Genomic DNA, 19060 nt, shown 5'->3' with positions numbered 1-19060 from the left:
TGCAGTGAATGTATACATTCACACATGAATTAAACTATAGAATACTAATCTAGGATAACCTCTGTAATTACCATTACCACTAACTGCATATAAGGTATGTCGTGCAGTGAAAGCTTTATCTGAACCACGAACTTGGACCCTTTTAAGTTCCTGAATATTGTTAACAGTTTTATCAAAGTTTGATTGCTCTGAACATTTATCTTAATGATGCTAACTCTGAACAAGAAGCAAATAGATCTTTCTTCAGATATGAATAGTTGGGATTTTGTCTATTAAAATTTTTGTCTTTCCTAAATCTAGGCATAGTATCTATCTTTTATCTTATAAATAGCAATGAGTATGTCATGCAATTTTCCCTTTTGCTGTCTGTGGTTTATTAAAACATTTTATAGCTTAATACTGGCTGAGAATTGTTGAATGCCTCCTAGGTTTCCTTTACAGACAATTTTCTGTTTGCCCTGTTTTCTTAATAGTCAAAAACTTACTGGCTAGGTTGAGTCAACTCTGAATAAGTAATCTCAAGAGCCAGTGTGGGCATGGTGTGCTTTTCTCACAGAATGGCACTGTGCCCAAGTGTGGGTGGGAGTCTGAGCCTCAGAGAACCTTTGTTCATTAGAAGACACATCAGTGTGGTTGTGCCATGCCCTCTGGCAGCATGATTTGCTTTCTGGCCTTGAAGGTAGCCTAGGTCTGGCAATCTGATCCTCCTTTGAATTTCAAACATTGGGCAAATACAAGTGGAAAGCAGTGATATAATATGGCTGATAATTCTGTTTTAGCTGCAAGAGAAACAATAGAAGTTATTATAAACCATTCATTTTATGGATAAAATGTATCCTTCAATGATCAGAGGTTGAGGAATTATCCTTGAGTTGTTGTGAGACTGTAGGATGTTATCTGCAATGAAGAGGGACACTCTCCATCAGAAATTAATGTATATTTACTAGCAGATGGTAGGCTCTGGTAGACACCAATGTCAGGAGATGAAGCAGCTATCTAGAAATATCTGCAAACCATCATCAAACAAAGTGAAGAAAAGTTTTCTTTAGGTTAACTTTTTGGGGGAATAATTCATTATTTCAATGTGCAAATGAAATAGGTAAAAAACCAAATGCACTTTGACTGAGTATGCTGTACCTATTCCTGCCATAAGTAACATTCTCTCCTGTGGCCCACACTAGCATTTTTGTTACTGTTGTGGGCTGGTGATGCAATGTGACATGCACTACTTTTTGTTAAGTATAGGATGAAAGAATCTCTGGCAAAAAATTGTGCACCTGGAATTTAAAGCTCTCCCTCCAGACCCTGTGTGCTGGTGCGATGTTTAAATTTCCGTGCTGCAGTGAATAATGGATTCAGCTTCTTGCAGTCTGTGGAATTCACTGTTGTGTTTGCTGCTCTTGACTGTACCTCTGTGAAGTGGAAAGAATTGATGTGACTACATGGGCAGTGAACCATTGAGTGGAAGCTCAGTGAGTTAGTAGTGGATTCCCAAGCAAGAGCAACGTGGTCTCAGGCCAGGTGAACAAAGGTTTGTCTGACTCAGTACAAATAATACAGTTAATCTTCTCTAATGTGGCTGGAAAAAGGAACATTTGTAAATGTACTTCAATTTTCCTGCTGGTAAATACACAAGAAATATCCTAATTCCATCTGTGTTCTTTCTTTCTTTCTTTTGTTTTGCGTGGAGAGGAAGGATTTGCAATAAATAACAAGAATGCTGTTTGGAATTGTGACGTACTGAAGCATTTTCTTACTGCAACTTCCTAATAATTGCCCTGTACACTTACCCCTTGTGAGCAATCCTATGACCAAAAGTAAGAGCTGTTTAATGACCCAACTGAATCATCTAGAGAGGTGTGGGTCTTCTGAGTCAGGGTGACCTTTTTAGGATTTCTTTCCCTCTTTGTCTCTTCAGAGTTTGACTGTATGTCCAGGCTATCTCGACATCTCTGCAGCAGAATAATTTTCTTTCTTGCCTGATAGCACTTTTCATTAGAGGTGCAACGCGTACATTTCAACATCTTGCTTTCACCTTTCAAAAAGGCCTATATGCCACTTCTTAATAAGTCTAACTTAACTTTTGCAAAGAACTCAATGAAAGAACGATGCAGCACTTGGAACTCAGTTTCTAAGATAATCATGTCCCTGATACAGACTAGCACAAAAATTTTCTTTTAACAAGGAGAATTTTTGCATCGAGGTGTTAATTCAATAAATTTACTTGAGTTTCTATTATTGTAGCTCATCACTGCAAAGCAACCAGCACACTAAGCTTAGGTCTTACTGGAGCTATTTATGGGGTCTATGATGAGGATTTTTCTTTTTTTTTTAAGGCCTTGGTAGTTCCATGTTAGAAGACTGATGCTGCATAAATTTAATTCTCTATTTATTCATCTTTGCAGATTCTACACTTCAACACCCTACAATTAGGCCCTAATCCTACTCTGTTCTGGTGATGGCAAGTCTGCCCTGTAGATTAATTTTGAGTTTTGCTGCTACAGAGAGGCTTGGACCAAAGACTAGGGGCTTCAGAAATGCTCTAATTGGCTAAGTGAAGCCATAGGGGGAAATTCAGAAGTGTCAGAATAAATGTAGGATACCAGCATGTTGTTCAGGTAACAGGCTTTTTTCCTAAGTGGATGGACACAATGGCTTTGAAAAGACCGGTGCTGAAATAAGAATACAGGGAAATGAAGCAGGTAATTGGAAATTAACTGGAATGACAGTTCAAATTCTGTAACACTAGGTTTCTTGGAACATGTTTTTTTCCTTTATCTAAGTGACATATTTTTCCACATTGTGTAGTCATTGTCTACATGTACAATTGCATGACATCACCATGTCCCACTTCTGACCTAAACTATTTTTCAGACTTACATCAGATGTCCGCCGTTGAAAGGCTATTGTAGCACTCAGACATTCTTCACTCTTTATATCCTACCTCAACTTCCTACTGTCTTTGAAAGCAGATACGGAGTTTCTAACCTTCCAGAGCAGCAGCAGTATACATTTGAGGCTTTCTGTCAACTCTGAAGAGTGCTAAGCTTCTCTTTCACTGGGAAAAAATGTCATCCAAGAATAATGCTTGTATTGAAAACCTCTGACTGTAGCTACTAGAAAAACTTCACAGAGGTCCTTCTGATTCTTCTGTCTGATGCTTTTATTTGCCTAACATCGTCCTCAGGAAGTCAGAAAGATATGTGACTCGTTTTGCTGTAGTAAGGTGTTGCTCAGGCCAGCTCTGAATCACTTGTCTGCTTTCAATCTGGGCTTACCAGGGCAAGAAAGATGGGAGAAGTGGGTTTAAACCCTCATTATCACCAGAGCATATATACTGTGTCCTGAGACACATATTCCTCTGATAATGTCATGCCCATATGGCTGTGTGTGTAGTCCCTCCACCTCCCTCAAATCATATTGAAGTTGTGCTCATCATGTTTTCTTCCTGTGGCTAAACATTTTTAAGTACCTGAATTAGTTTGTAGCTACATCCTAGTTCCCATTAATCTGAAGCACAGTTGTGATATAATTAGGGAAAGAAGAGACATTTAGGTGGAACCTAATGCTATCTAATATATTTTTTATTATGAGGCATTTGAATTTACATTCTGTCTACCTAATTTACTAACTCATCCTAAACAGGTTTGGGAGAAGAGTTGAGATAAGCGGTGCATAGTCTTCCCAAAACATGGAGATGCTTGGGAAAAAGCAGTTTGAATCATGGGTAGTAAGTTACGGAAGAGAGGAAGACTGCAGGAGGAGAGGGACGTGGTGGGACAGAGCCTCCAGTGCTTAATGCACAACACTTTTGAATCCTTGGACATTTACAGAAAATGAACTGTTCACACTAAACGACAAGGGATGCATTTAACCATAATCATTAATATTTTATTTTATTTTATTTTATATTAATTTAATTTAATTTAATTTAACTTAATTTAATTTAATTTTAATAACCAGCTGGCTTTATTGTGAAGACAGGACATAGTCCTCCACAGGATTCTCTATCTATGTGTTTGCAATAGTTTTTCAAGATTGGCAGCTTCTTTAGTGTTTAAAACCATTAGTTTTCTTTCATTAAAAACATTAGTTTCCTGACTGAATTTCCAAATCTGCCATTGCCACAGGCTTTTTATTAAGTTAGTGGCAGGGGGAAGGGGGAGATAGTATTTTAAATATATCCTCAATAGGCATAAGGAGGCATAAGGAAAGAATCTCTGAATGAAAGAATAAATATCTCAGCATTATAATGAACATCAAAAATGTTTTTTTTTCACAGATGTATAAAAAAAATTAAATTATTTTATACTTTACTTTCTTTTTAGAAGAGAAAGCTTTGAAAAGCCCTGCATTACTAAAATTCTTTATATAAGTGACATATGCTAAAAAATTAATCATACATATTTTGCAAAATAAAAACATTAATAACAAGATACTTGCACTGTATATGGAAATACTAGAGGATTTGAGCTCAGTGATCTTTTGAGGTCCCTTCCAAACTCCAACATTCTGTGATTCTGTGTTTCTGTGAAATACTGGAAATGCATAATCAAACAATCTGGATGGATGATCTATTGATCGCTGTAGATCTTTGCATTCTTTGTTAGATCTTAAGAATTGTGGTACAATTTTGGATAAAATTTAGCTGTTGGTAAATCTCGGACTTTGACTTCAGTAGTTGGCAGCACGGATGTTCAGCATCAGATAAGTTATCATTAAGGATATTTTCTCTCTAAACATGAAAGGGTGGGTGCAGGCTATTCTCTATATAGATGCAGACTATTCTCAGTAGTTCCCAGTGACAGGATGAGGGGCAACAGGTACAAGCTGAAACATAGGCAGTTCTGTTAAAACATAAGAAAAAACTTCTTTACTATGAGAGTGACTGGCATAGGCTGCTCAGGGAGGTTGTGGTTGTGAAGTTCCCTTTTCTAGAGGCATTCAAAACCTGACAGAATGCAGTCCTGAGTAATGTGCTCTAGGTGATCCTGCTTTAGTGGAAGAGTTGGACTAGTTGATCTGTGGAGGTCCCTTCCAGCTCTGATGATACTGTGATTCTGTGAAATCAAAGGCACAGGGTGAGGTGCAGAAAACACAAACACAGGTTGGGTGGAGATTGGACTGAGGGCAGCTCTGAGGAGAAGGACTTGGGGATGTTGGTTGATGAGAAGCTCAACATGAGCCAGCGAGATGCACTTGCAGCCCAGAAAGCCAACAGCTTCTTAGGCTGCATCAAAAGAAGGGTGGCCAGCATGTCAAGGGAGGGGATTCTCCCCCTTTGGTGAGACCCCACCTGGAGTCTTGTGTCCACCAGGAGACCCCTAGCATAGAAGGATATAGCTTTTGGAGCAGGGAGTGGAGCACCTCTCCTATGAAAAACAGGCTGAGAGAGTTTGGGTTGTTCAGCCAGGAGAAGAGAAGATGCTGGGGAGAACTTATACTGGCCTTCCAGCACCTGAAGGGGCTACAGAAAAACTGGGGAGGGGCTTATTACAAGGGCATGTAGTGATAGAATAAGGGATAATGGCTTTAAACTGGAAAAGGGTAGATTTAGGTTAGACATTAGGAAGAAATTCTTTAGTGTGAGGGTGGTGAGACACTGGCAAGTTGCCCAGGGAAGTTGTGGATAACCCCATCCCTGGAAGTGTTCAAAGACAGGCTGGATGAGTCTTTGAGCAACTTGGTCTAGTGGGAAGTGTCCTTTCACATGCAGGGGTGTTGAAACTAGATGATCTTAAAGGTCCCTTTCAACCCGAGCTATTCTATGATTCTATAAAATCAGGGTGTTGTGTGGTATGTGTGGGAATGGGTTTGACAAGGGTGCATGATGCCTTTCAGAGCTTGTTCTTATTCAGAGGACAATGCTCTGCATGTGGAGGTAATGCTTGATTATCTTTCTGTGGGACACAAAGTGGTGTGCAGCCCAATGGACTTGCTTGTGTGACAACAGCCTCATGAAGATCTATGGAAATCTGGTGTCAAAGCCTTCCTGCTTCTGCATCACAGCTCTTCACAGATCTAGTGGTGTCAGGCTGTGACTGATGTGGATGGCCCACACCTGTGGAGCCCATTTGCAGTCCAGGGCAGGAACCAGCAATTTGCTTACATCAACAGTTAAATATATGAGTTTAACACAGTTAGTACCTATAAGCTCATGAATCAGTGCATGGGCGTAACGGACCACAATTTTAATTCTACGCCTCTGCCAGGAAGTACCTAGGGAACATTTATTTTTTTAAATATGTTTGAAAATAAATTAGGAGTCTGTAAATCCTGTTAATAGTATGTTGCAAATACTGTTTGACTCTGATTCTATTTTACATTCTGAGTAGCATTGGAAATGCCAGTCAGTCTTCAGCGGTGTCACTGGAGTATGCTATGCTTGAAGTTTCAGTACATTGAGGAGAACATAAAAGATTAATTTATTTTTAAATCTGTAATACATAATCTTGCAGAGTTCTTTATGTGCAGGAATAGAGACAGGTGTAGAATAGATTAGAATTGTTGTCCTGAAAGCGGGCAGGGTCCATCACCCCAGTTTGCAATAGGCTGATGCACGCACAGAGTCAAGGTATTTGCCTTCATTCCCAGTTCTGCATAGAAAAAGGAGCCTGTTGGCATTCCACAGAGCAAGCTCAATTTCCTGAAATGCAAGTGCTACTTTTATAACCCAAAACGTGAGAAAGAGCTTTAAGACTATTCTATCATTCACTCAGGGTTGGTTAGCTGGTTCCTTGCTTCCATTTAAAGCAGCAATACTCGAAAATTTCACTACACATGCTCAAAGAGTAAGGGGCTTTTTGTTAGTAGGGGTGCCTCTAGCCTGTAGGTGGGTATTTTGGTATGTTCTTAGCTCATTTATATAGTAATGGTATGTTAATACTGGTCCAATTACTCAGTGCTTTTCTGCTCAGTGCTCAAGGCTGTAGCCAAGATGAATTGTGCCTTCCCATCCCTTAAATCTGTCTTGAAGTTGTCTTTCAGGCATGTCTCAAGGCTGGATGTTGACTACTTGGGATGGTGACTACAGGCAATGCAATGACCCAGGAAGGACTTGTAGCACACTTTCAAAGGTTTTAAGAAGTTTTTATGGCTCTGTGCTCTTTCTCATTACTTGAAGCATTGTTCAGGAACCAACTTTCTGAAGGTTGAGTTATACCACGGACACACAGTAAAGCAGCAATCACTGAAATGCTAGTGAGAAAAATGCTGCTGGAGTCCCATCAGGAATTAGCAGCTGCTGGTTAAATCACTGCTGCAGGGGTGACTTGGGCTGATGCGTTTTAATTAGCATTTCACCAGCCAACCTAGACTACATCTAAAGGATTACAGTTCTACAAATTATTATTTGTGGAAAATATGAGTTCAACCATATTGACAAGCACCAGTTTGATTACCATTTACTTAAAAATAGTGTTCATTTTTTATTGGTGCTTATGTGAGGTGCCTTTTGTTTTGAAATAATGATGGTTAAGGGACAGCTACAGTTGCACACAATTACCTGCAAGTCCTCTGTGTCTAAATATTTATGTTTAGAAGAAGCTTTTAGATCCTACTGGAATAATTTTAGAGTTGCTTGCAAGTTTACTGTAGTAAGAAAGTTTGTTTTAATACCCTTTCACTTGAAATGCAATTTACAAGAATTTCCAAATTTACATGTATGTACTTTTTAAAATGAAAGCAATAACAACATTGCCAGTGAATATGCATTTCAAAAATGTAGCTCTCATTTGTTTGTATGTCAGTATCTTTGTCAATGATATTTTTATTCAGTCCAGCCTTTAACTTCAAATAAGTCATTTAATTTTGAAGTCTAGGAACAGGATTTTCATTCCTATAATTCCATTTTGACACTTTAGGGTGTGCAGAAGAAAAAGTTAATTGATATATTTTAACTTATTCTTCTGTGAACTGTCCAAGCCCCCCAGTATTCTTTATGGAAACCAATACTGGACTTTAATAATTTACTGTTGTTTAGCAGCACAGATTCCCATGGCTCTGTAACAGCCACAGTTCTCCTGGAACTCTCCATTCTTTCACCTGATTTGTTTGTACAAATTGTAATCTTTCTTTGACTTTATGAAGCACAAACTAATTCATTTTTCAAAAATCAATCCAGAACTTAAGTTATTTAATAAAAATTTAATTTACAGGAGATTGCATTTAGGGCTGTATTTGTACTGAATTGATTAAAAATGCAGTATAAAACCCAGGATGAGTGGGTGTAGTAGAGAGCTGCTGACCTACTTTTGAAATGACCAGTTTTGCTACTTCAAGTGAAAATACTGTCAGTGACTGTTGGTTTATTTTATTATAAAGCCTACAGCTCTAGAAATCCACCTTTTCAACCTACGTACCTGTGACTAAAAAAAAAAATGTCTGGCTGTGTCTCATTTTGGTTTCTGTTTTGGAGGCGGAAAGACTGGTTCCAGCCTCGCTTAAATTCCATGTGTTTTCTTGCCTTGGCTTTTCTTTCTTTGCCAGTCTCCACCACCAGTCCAGACTGATCCTGCAGCTTCCATTTTTGCCTTTATGTGCAAATTTTGCTGATCATTTCCACTTCCTTAGCACCCATCCTGGGCGTCCTTGCCTTCATTCCATCTGTGCTGACACCACTATTTCTGTCTGCATGTACTTGAAGTGTGACCCTGCCTTTTCTCTCAGCTTCCCAGAATGAACTCCTTAGCACAGGCAGGGCACTAGAGCACTGTCACCCAGTCTCTGAAAGAGTGGCTTTCTAAAGTGATTGTAAATTTGATAGCACCTGATAATAATAATATGAAAAGTAACCCAGCAAAGTAGTCAGCAAAGTGTGTATTAAAGGGGCAAAAAGTTTTGCAGGTACATTTAAAATATTTTGTTAAACATTTTTAATATTTGTGTTGATAGCAACGCACATGCAGGCATCAGTAATTGAATTTCAATCTTATTTCACATGCTACCTTGAAGTTTTTCATGCAATCATTGGGCTGATAGCTCAGTGAGTTTATCATCTTGCTGAAGTATGTGTGCTGCAAAAAAAATTCATTCTGTGCTAACACTGAGTTGTGTGTTAAGCAGCTGTGATACATTCACAGGACATCATGAGGTTTCCCGTGAGTTGTCATTGTCTTCATTGTAGGTGGCATCACATGGAAGTGCATGTTTCTGTTGTCTGTTGTGATGAAGGAGTTAAGATTTATACATTATTTTTAGGTTGGAGTTTTTGTGGTTTGGTTTTTTTTTTGTAAGTTCAGAGCTAGATATAGAAACATACTTGTGCAGTAAAGCCCATAGCATGCATAGCAAAACGGGTTGGATTTGTTCACAGCATGTTCACAGTTACACATGGGCTTTTCAAAGTAAACCTATACCAGAACTGTTAAGCAGTTTTTCCAGACAGAAACACTTAAGTCAGTAAAATAGAACGACAATGTTTCCAACAGAATTTTAGTTTTTACTATTCTCTAACTTGGCCAACTATGGATTCCAAGAATATCCCTTTTTTGTATTGTTCCATTCAACTTAAAATAAATTATGTTTTGAGTTCAGACAGCCTTTTCTCAGCAGAGATACCAAAAAACATCTGAATACTCCTTAAAGCCTAATTTTCTTCAGAGTAAATAAGCTGACACTTATGTACACAAATATATATAATAAAACATTTCATATAAATATAGTTTATTTATGTATGTAAAGATAGATATATGTGTGTGTATGTATTACTGACTATAAAGAAGGAAGATCTGGCAGGATCAGTTCTAAATATGCCAGTGCCATATAGTGAGTGATCATGTGACTGGACTCATCTGGAGTTCAGGAGACTGAGTTTCTGGTTTCTAGTCTGAATCAGAAATGCTTGTCAGTCACACACTGCAATACACTTCTCCCAGTGATTATTAGTTGCTGGGGCCTAGGGTCCTCTCAGCTTCTTCTGTTGAAACTGTTCATGCTGTGGGATTAAATATTCCCTAGTGTTGGTATCTGCTGCTGATCAAATGAGTGCCTTAACCATTGAATATAGGTGATCTCTTTTTATAACATGAATATTTATTATTCAGATGAAGCAGAACACCACTTGAAGAGAATGGGCCATTGGGAAGCTCACAGTCATTCTTTCTTGCCATAAACTTCATGCCTGTAGAAAATGGCATGTTACCAAAAGAATTTTTGGTTTCTGCATGTTTGTGTTTTCTGACCAAATATATCAATAGAATGCTTAGCTGATACAAATTCCAGACCAGGTTCTGAGAGCTCAGTTGACGGCAAACAAGGCTTGATGTTGAAAAACTTGAGATAAGGTCAAGAGGTTACTATTAGCAGCTTTTCAAATGCACCTGAGATTTTTTTCAGCTGGAGCTTCCAACTGCTCTTTGGTGATGAAATCTCCGATTATTCCAATTATATTGGGTGACCCTCCAAGCCATACAGGCTCAGGAAGGCTGCATGTGCTTATTCACCAATACACCTGCTGGGCTCCAGCAGGAAGGCAAAACAAACAAACCAAAAATACCCTTGTTTGCTTGAGGCAGTTTGGTTTGCACATTTATGTTAAGACCCCACCCCACCCTTTTTTTTTTTAACTAAAGAATCACTGACTCTTGTTATCACCAAAGAGACAAGGAGTCAGGTCTATACTAGTAATGGTGTAAGCAGGCTGCCATCCTGTTCCTGAGTCCCAGTGCTGGTTTCTGATGTAGAAGAGGAAGTTTAAGCTGTTAATTTGGCGGTTTCCATCCTTGCTGATGAGAAAGTTGTCTGTGCATAGGCATGTAAACCAAAAGAGAACTCTCTAATGGCATTCCCAAGTCTTGTGATATCTTGTCATAATTTTCCCTCCAGATTGGGACTGCCTGTGTGATGTGCTGTCTGAAGTCTTTACAATTGTGTATAATATCTAAACCAGCCCATCTGTGTGTTTTGAACGGTGACTAACGAGCCTGATGGCAAACTGCTCATCTGGATGTGCCTTCATAAATTCCTGTCTCTCCGGGCTGTCACATCCCTTTTACAATTATGCTGCCTCCCTTACAGCTTTGGGTAGAATCAAATGAACTGTTAAAGGTGCTGTACCCGCCCCACCTGTACACCACTGCTGGTGTACCCGCCCATCTTATCACTTTTCCATGTTAAATCATCAGAGGTGTTGTATTGGCTTCAGTGCCTTGTGTTCACATGGAAAACTTCACAGAGTTTACCTAGCTGGTAAAGCAGCCACTGACAATAGCATTGCTGAGAGACAGTGACTGTCCTCCATCAGCAAAAGCAGCAGCAAACACACACCTGGAAATGTGCACCAGAATGGTAATCTATTTATTTGGATCATCAGCTGCACAGTTTATGTGGTTGTACCTTCAACCAAAAAAATAATTTCTAGAAGGCTTACTGCCTATTGAGTAAGAGGATATGTACACTAATGAGTTTCATGTTTATATTGTATTCTGAACACCTGAAGCAGTGTACAGGAATGATATGCATTTTATGCAGTGACTTCCCAATTACAGTGGAGATTATAAACCTCATCACAACAGGTCCTTAGAATTTTGTCTTTTAACATTTTTGATTGCACCTAAAAGATGTGAGCTTTTTTTTAATGTGTATTTTGTCTTCTTGCTAAAAAAAGCCTTTTGAAATTTGGCCTAGGAGTGGATATTAGTTAAATTCATGTAATGATTTTGGGAGTCACTGAGGCTTGCAGTACTCCCACACATTTACCAATGCACTGTTAAGAGAAGCAAATATTTTTTAGCATTTGAATTGAAGTGAAGACTACTTTGTTTGCGTTTGATGCACAAAAGCCCTCTTATGACTGAGATGCATAACCCTTGCCACAGGTGATGTTTTGTGATGAAGAGATTTTTCTATCACAAATCTTTCCAATCCAGTATCAATTCTTGTGCTTACTTGTGTACTCATAAAATCATGGACATGCATACTCAAAGCATTACCTGGCATCTGTTCCTCATGCTGAGGAGGGAGAAGTGCAGAACGTGCATTTTGTGCAGAAGTGCACCCAGAATACTAAGCCTTGTGTCACAGATTTATTTGTACAGTCCAATGTGCCAACGCCATTCCACTGCTTAAAAGAAAGCTGCTTGTGTTGCTCTGCAGCTCATGGCTGTCTCCTCTAGACAAACTGAAATGGGTTTCTTCTAGCTCAGAGAGATCTGCAGTGCAATTTAGTGTGTGGTATATATGAACTTCATTCCCTTCAGGCTGGCTGTGTGCAGTGCTGCCATGTATGTTATTCAGGAGTCATGGACTGCAACAGCAGACTCCTCTGGTTTAAAAAACTGCAGCTATTGGGAAGTGCTGAGTCTTAAGAGTGGGTGACAAATCTTCTGAGGATAAGAGGCTTCCAAAAATGCCTTGTCCAGAGCTAACACGTGGCAATTTTGGTGGTGATTGACACTGAGTTATTCCTAATCATCTTAATGTAAATGTGGTAAAATATAAAGGTATCTGAATTGTTTGTTACCACTGTGGTTTTCCTCTCTTTAGCTTATTCATTGCAAACAGGTATCTTGCTTGATAGTCATAAGCAGACCACAGCAAGCAACCTCAGCAACTGAGCCTTCCTCTGTAGGCTGTCACTCAGAGAAGTGTCTTCCAAGCAGCAGAGCCATAATTTTGTTATAAATTCTCAGATTTAGCACATTCAAGTGAATGAATACTCCTTTAAGGCAGGCAGAAGATGCAAGGCCAGTTCAGTTTCGTCTCTGAACAAGCACTGCCAGTTTCCACTAAATTAACCAAAAGTGGTGCTCCCTTCATCTAGCGCTGAATTTGGCTGTTTGGGCAGCTGGGCAGGCAGCCACACTGAAATTGTAGCTTCTCTTCCTTTTTGTCTTACTCCCCATTACTGCCATCAATAATAGTAAAAAAACCAACTAGTTGTAAATGGGTTGCCTTAAAAAAGACAAGATAATGTTGTCACATGTTTGGGGCCAGATTAGATTCATTCCTTGGTACCCTGAAGGAACCTCCAAAATGTGTCAGGAGACAGCAAAGGTGTGACCAAGAGACATCTTGAGCTCTTGCAAGTTCTGTCAGCTGAACCACAGCTGAAGTTCACTGGTTCAATGGTAAGCAGTTTTTACACTGCTTTTCTTTTTTTTTTTCTTTTTTATTTTTCATTCTTTTTCCATCTTTGTGGAGAAATAAGGTATTTGTGCCCAAATTTGGAGGAGTAGAAAATTTAATCTCAGCTAGGCAATGTTTATTGACCTATTTGAAGAGGCATATGTACAACTATTCTTTTTTTTTTTTTTTTTTTAATTTAGTGGGGCTACATCCATTGTCTACAGATGCAGGCAGAAAGGGACGCAGAAACCTTACGCCGTCAAAATGTTGAAGAAGACAGTAAGTTATTTTGGTTTGTTTTGCTTTCCTTTGGGATTTGTTTGGGATTTTTTCTGGGCTTTTTTGGTGCAGTTTATTTGTGTGGAGGTGACTGTCTAGATTAAGGACATTGTGGAGCTCATGTTTTCCAGCTTCTGCTCCTCATCATTAACACAGCTTTTATACGTAACAGTACTCTGTTGGGAATGTGTTATCCCCACAAATCTTGCTTGTACTTTCATCAGGTGCCGTCTGTATACACTCAGATTGCATCAAAACGCTTTAATTTAAACAAAAATGTCTTTTCCCTTCATGATGGAAAAGAAGCAGGTTCTGAATCATGTAAATGTTCTGTGATTTAATTTTGATTTAATACATTGTTTCGCTCAAAAATATGATTACATGATTTATTTTTTTCAGAATATGATTAAAATGCCAATTAAAACTTAAGTAAAATTGAATATCTCATGGAGGTTTTTTTCCCCCTACAAAATCACAAGAAAACCAGTTGAGATACCACTTATTTTTAGAGCTCCAAATCTGTCAAACTTCTACCACAGCTATTTTTGTTTGTGTTACAAAATAGGTGGTGGAAGGAATGGTGACTAGAGAGGAAAAGCCAGTAATGGATTGGGAGACTTGAAGTGGAAGGAAAATGGGGGGGATAGGCTAGAGCAGTTCATCTTCTTAAGAGGGGAAGAGAAATTTGAGAGGGAGCAAGCAAGGTGTGAGGCATGGGCATGATTTTTATTCATGAGTGGTTTTCATTCAGTTTATTTCAGTGTTAAGTATTTCAGTGTACCATAAAGTTCAGGAATGTGCACATATAGGAACATAATGATGGGTGAGTAGGCGTAAACATATCTAAATGCTGAATTAACTGGTGGCCTCTGTGCAAGACATAATGAGTAGGTTCCACATGAGTAAAATGTTGGCATTAATTTATCATCTTTGAAAGTAAGCCAGAGTTTAATCTGGCATAGAAATTCAGTTATGTGTGCTGCTTTTGAATTTGAATCTGGTACATTGGAGGAAGCAGAGCAAGTGAGAAGCTTGCATTGCTACAACCTACATTTTGTCTTTTCTTATGGAAATGCAGAGAATGTAATTTTTAAGTTTTTACCAGTTCTTTAAGCCAACATTTCCTGTCATGTTTTAGGAGTATATTGTCTTACATGTCTTGCTCTGAAATGCATTAGGAATAATTATATTAAAAATACTTCTTTGCCTTTTTTAATTTGGTCTTTGTGGCAATTAAATCCTGTTCAAAATGACACTGTTAATACTAGATCCATCTTTTTGTACCTGCAAATATCCAATGTTGACTTTTAGTGAACTTGTTTTAGCACAGATTTTTTTTTTTTTTTGAAGTGTGGCAAAAATAGAAAGCAAGAAGAATGTAAGAATACTGTTATGTAAGTTGTTTGCACAGCAATCAAAAGCTTGGCTTAGTGCAGGCTTGATTATATTAGCAATGTGATTAAGCAGTTCATGCAACTAAGCTGTTCCCAATGTAATTGATACACTTAGGAATGTTCTCTTTTGAGAAAAGCGATTCTATTGCACAACTGAACTTACTTGTATCACTGAGAACATGGGAGGCAATTCTGCATGGTTGTGCCACTGCTCATGTCTGCGTGCTGCCTTCCAGTTTGGGGACATCCTTATTATCACAGTGACAGAACTAACCGTGAGCTACAGTGCTGCCACAACAGGAGGCCTAATCTCTCTGCTCAGAGTATCTCCGTATAAAAGTGAGCAAGTGTGGGCCAAACCAGACACCAAAATGTTGATCGGCTTAGGCTTCCTGTTGTCTTTTTTAAAGTTAGAAAAAAACAGATGGCAATTCAGTAGTGAAGAAAAGTGATTGGAATAAATGCGGAAGCGCCTGTGACTGTTTGCCTGTGATGCAGACCCCCATTGCTTCAGTTTCCTTCTTAAGTGCACTTAATGGAGCTCTAAAAAGCACAGGAAAGTAGGAGAGAAAGGAAAATGTTGAAGGGCACATACTGGGATTTTTCCATTCAAACTGACTGCCCTTAAACATTGCACTGAACAACGCTAGCATGCTGAGAAAGAGTGTTTGTAAAAACAGGGTTAGGGGAAAGGCTGTATGTGTTTTTCTGGAACTGGTAACAAGTGACGTGATTAGGAGTCTCTTGCCTTAGAGCTCCAGTTCTGTGAATGCTGATGACTGCAGGACTGTAATTTAAAGTAAAGCATTAGAAATTATTACTTCTGTCTCATAGGAACAGCTTAAATAAATAATAATTTTGGATTGAAGTAGTGTGGTAGGAACAAAGTGCAAAAAACATGAGATGCTTATCAGTGTTCATTCAAGGAGTAATATTAATTCTTTATTTTGCCTGGCTAATGCATTTAAGAGCAAATAAAATTTTGGACAAGACGTATCAGCCAGTTCTGAAAATACATACTTGTGGGGAGATGTAAGTTCCTAGGAGATTCTGTGATTAATCTTTGTTCACCATCTAGCCTAATAATATTCCTCAATTATTTTTGCAGTTCTGGTTTGTTTTGTTTTGTTTTTTCTGATTGCTACTTAAGCCAACAAAGAGGAACAGTAGAATTCATGTTTTAGTCACTATAATAAAATAGTATTTAGGGAATATTTTATTGCAATGTAGAGGTTTAATAATGCTTACCTATTAATTAAAATCTTAAAAAACTCCAAGAAGAGAAGAATGCTGATGAACGTATGTATTAGTGGGGAAAAAGAAAAAGCCTCTCAGATATGTATAAGAAAATTAAATTCCTAATTGTTCTTAGAAAAGGAACTATTTTTATGAAACAACATATACAGGACAGGTAATAAGCATGCTAAATTATTGCCTTTGATTTGCTTTTGATATCCAACCTTTATGTTCCATTCCTTAGCATAACTGAAATGTATAATTGTATTATATACTCATTATTTGCTTTTGCTATGTTTAGCAAATGTCTTATATTCTATGCAGGTAATAAGTATAAAGGTTTGAATCATGTAATTTCTTTGTGAGGAAATCCATTTCATGAAGCAAGAAAGAACAAAAGCAGATGATACAGCTCTTCAGAGAAACTCATAAAGTCGGCAAAGTACCATGATGAATTTTTACTTTTGTAGTTGCAAACATAAGGTTGATTTGCTTTTTATATGCAGTTTACCTCTGCTTGATGACTCAGTGCTCAAAAAAAGGAAAATATCTTTAGGATACACTTTACAGATATGACTGTTACTACTCTGAAGCTGAGATTTTAAAATTATATGATGCCTACAACTAGTCATACTGGAACAGTCATTGTTCTAAACAAAAAACAAGATGGATCACATTGGAAGAACACAGGATTCTTGAAGGAAGCAAACATATTTATGTGCTATTTATTAGACAAAACCTCTTATCTGCAGATCTTTGCCTCCTTTTGGTGTGTTTTGAAAAAGTTAGGCAGCATATGAATTAGAGGCAGCTTGGCAGTTGTCTCAGTCTATGCAGGAGAATGCCTTCCAGGGAGTTAGATTGACTTCTGCACTTGAATTCAGGTGATTTCCCATCTGAATCTCTAGAAGTTGAATAGTGTGGAGAGCAGATGGCCTCTGTTCTGTGTTTTCTAAATTAAGACACTAAGTGCCTGCCTATGTTATAGATCTACCAAGTGCTAACAACCATAGGTGGGTATCCTCCCTCACAGGGTTAATGATGCTTTCCTAGTATTTCCTTAGCACTTTAATTAAAACAAGTGTTTATGAAGCAGCATTTTTCTTGTAGAAATGAGACAAACATTCAGGCACGTGAACTTCTCAGATCAGAAACAGAGCAACAAGGCACACATATGTTGGAAATAGTTGTGCTGGGATTTTTGTATTAGTTTGACAAAATGAGAAAAGAAATGGTTTATGCCTGCGGAGCAAAGAGTAGAGTCAGTGAATGTAAGGGTAACTGGCTTCCCCCCTGGGTAAGTGAGGTTGTATATCTAGAGTTAGACTCCAAAGGAGATTATAATGGTCTACAAAGGCACGTTTAAAAAGCCCATCTTGCATTAAAGAAAAAGTTCAGAGTTTATTTTTTCAGAAATACAAAGGCCAGCTAATTAAAAGAGAAAATGAAATGCTCAGCTCATTGTTACACAGGTCAGGGAAGCTCAACCTCCTATATAAGTTGCATCATTGGACAAGCAGTTCTGAGAAATGAAATAATATACTTTAAATAGTTCTCAGTAAAGAAAACAAGTAACAGCAACAATAAAAAACTAACTCAAACCAACCAAGCAAAAAATAAATAACAATTAAAAACCCCCAAAACCACAAAAAACCCCCAAAACAACAAACCACCAAAAAGAAACAAAGAAAGAAACAAATGATAGAAGTTTTAGCTTTGAATAACTAAACAGGAACCTCTGCGAAGTGATCTGAGGTGCACATTTTCGTCCACCTGCCCATCCATGCACATTTTTCTCCCTACTTGCAGAGATTTGTTTTCTCTATGGCTTTAAGCAAGCCTACAGGAGCTTTGTGTGTTTAAAGTACACATGAATATTGAGAAGCAAGACATGGAGTAGGAATGAAATGTGTTGCTGTGTAAGGATTTATTTAATGCCTGAATCAAAGACAAAACCATGCAGAAGGACTGAACAAAGGGGCAGTGGTAAGTATTAGATTATAGTCCTCCTCTTTGGAAACCCTTCAGTCTTTACAGCCTGTTAAATAAACCTGGAGATGTGGCTGTGATGGATTGGTACCACAGGGAAGGCAGGACTTCCGTGTAGCTCAGTGGTCTGTGAGTCTTGTGCTGGGAACTTATGAAAGTATGCTCCCTCTGCATTTCAGGAAGTTCTTGTTTTTAAGAGGCATAGCCAGAGAGATTGTTCGGTGCTACTGAGCAGAGAATTACGGAAAACTGGCTGCATGCAGGAAGAAAGGAGAGAAGAGGGAAAAATACAAGAAACCACAGTTTTCTTCAGTGTGGAAATTCAGCTGTTGAAATAAGACAGGAACAGTGTATGACTTACAACTCAGTATCCTGGGTTTATTCCTCTGTTCTGAAGCTGAGTTCTCTGGAACTCCTCAGAAAGGCAAATCTAACTGAGGTCTATGAGAGAGAGAGGATTTATTTTGCCAAGAACTCCATAATAAGCATGTATTCACTTGACAAGCTGTTTACACTGGCATATTTCAAGGTAAAATATATCCTCTTTGACTGAGGTGGTCTCCTTTTGTCGAGAAAGATTGACAGCATGTAGGGAGGTATGGAAAAGCAAGGGTGGAAATTAACACAGCAGCTGTGTAAGCAGCACAGCCTGTGGGTTCTTATTTTCCCACAATCAGCGTCTCTGAGGAATCATGAAGCCAGAGTCAATTTTTGAGATACATAACTTGGTCAGAGCATACCTTAGGGCTTGAACTAAGGTTCAATACAGCTTTTTAAGTTGAATATTGTGTCTAGTGTTTGTGTTTGGGGATGATCCCAGATATCTGCCAAACTGAAACCTCTGTTCAAGTCACCTTAGACCTTCCTTAAGGAAAAACAAAGAAACAAAAAAATCAAACAAGCAGAAACAACAAATCAAAAGCCAACAAACAAACAAACAAATAAAAAACCCAAACAAACTCCCCCAGCAAATGAAAACCCTGAATAAATAAAAAATAATGGCATATTTTCCTAGAAAAGCAAAAAAAAAGCCCCCCAAAAACCAAACCACTTTCTTTCTTTGTTATTCCTTCCCCCTTCATTGTAAGCAATATTCA

General features: G+C 38.3%; 1 protein-coding gene across 1 annotated transcript in view; it reads left to right on the top strand.

Moving 5' to 3' along the window:
- The window catches only part of CAMK4 (calcium/calmodulin dependent protein kinase IV), a 138447-nt gene that overhangs the window by 47261 nt on the left and 72126 nt on the right, over positions 1-19060 (top strand). Inside the window, exon 2 of the mRNA XM_030467581.1 lies at positions 13266-13344. Coding sequence (XP_030323441.1) covers positions 13266-13344 — 79 coding nt within the window. The remainder of the gene's footprint in view (positions 1-13265; positions 13345-19060) is intronic.

The sequence above is a fragment of the Calypte anna genome, chromosome Z (genome assembly GCF_003957555.1).
Source record: "Calypte anna isolate BGI_N300 chromosome Z, bCalAnn1_v1.p, whole genome shotgun sequence".
Taxonomy (NCBI): Eukaryota; Metazoa; Chordata; class Aves; order Apodiformes; family Trochilidae; genus Calypte; species Calypte anna.
This window is presented reverse-complemented; position numbering and strand designations above follow the sequence as displayed.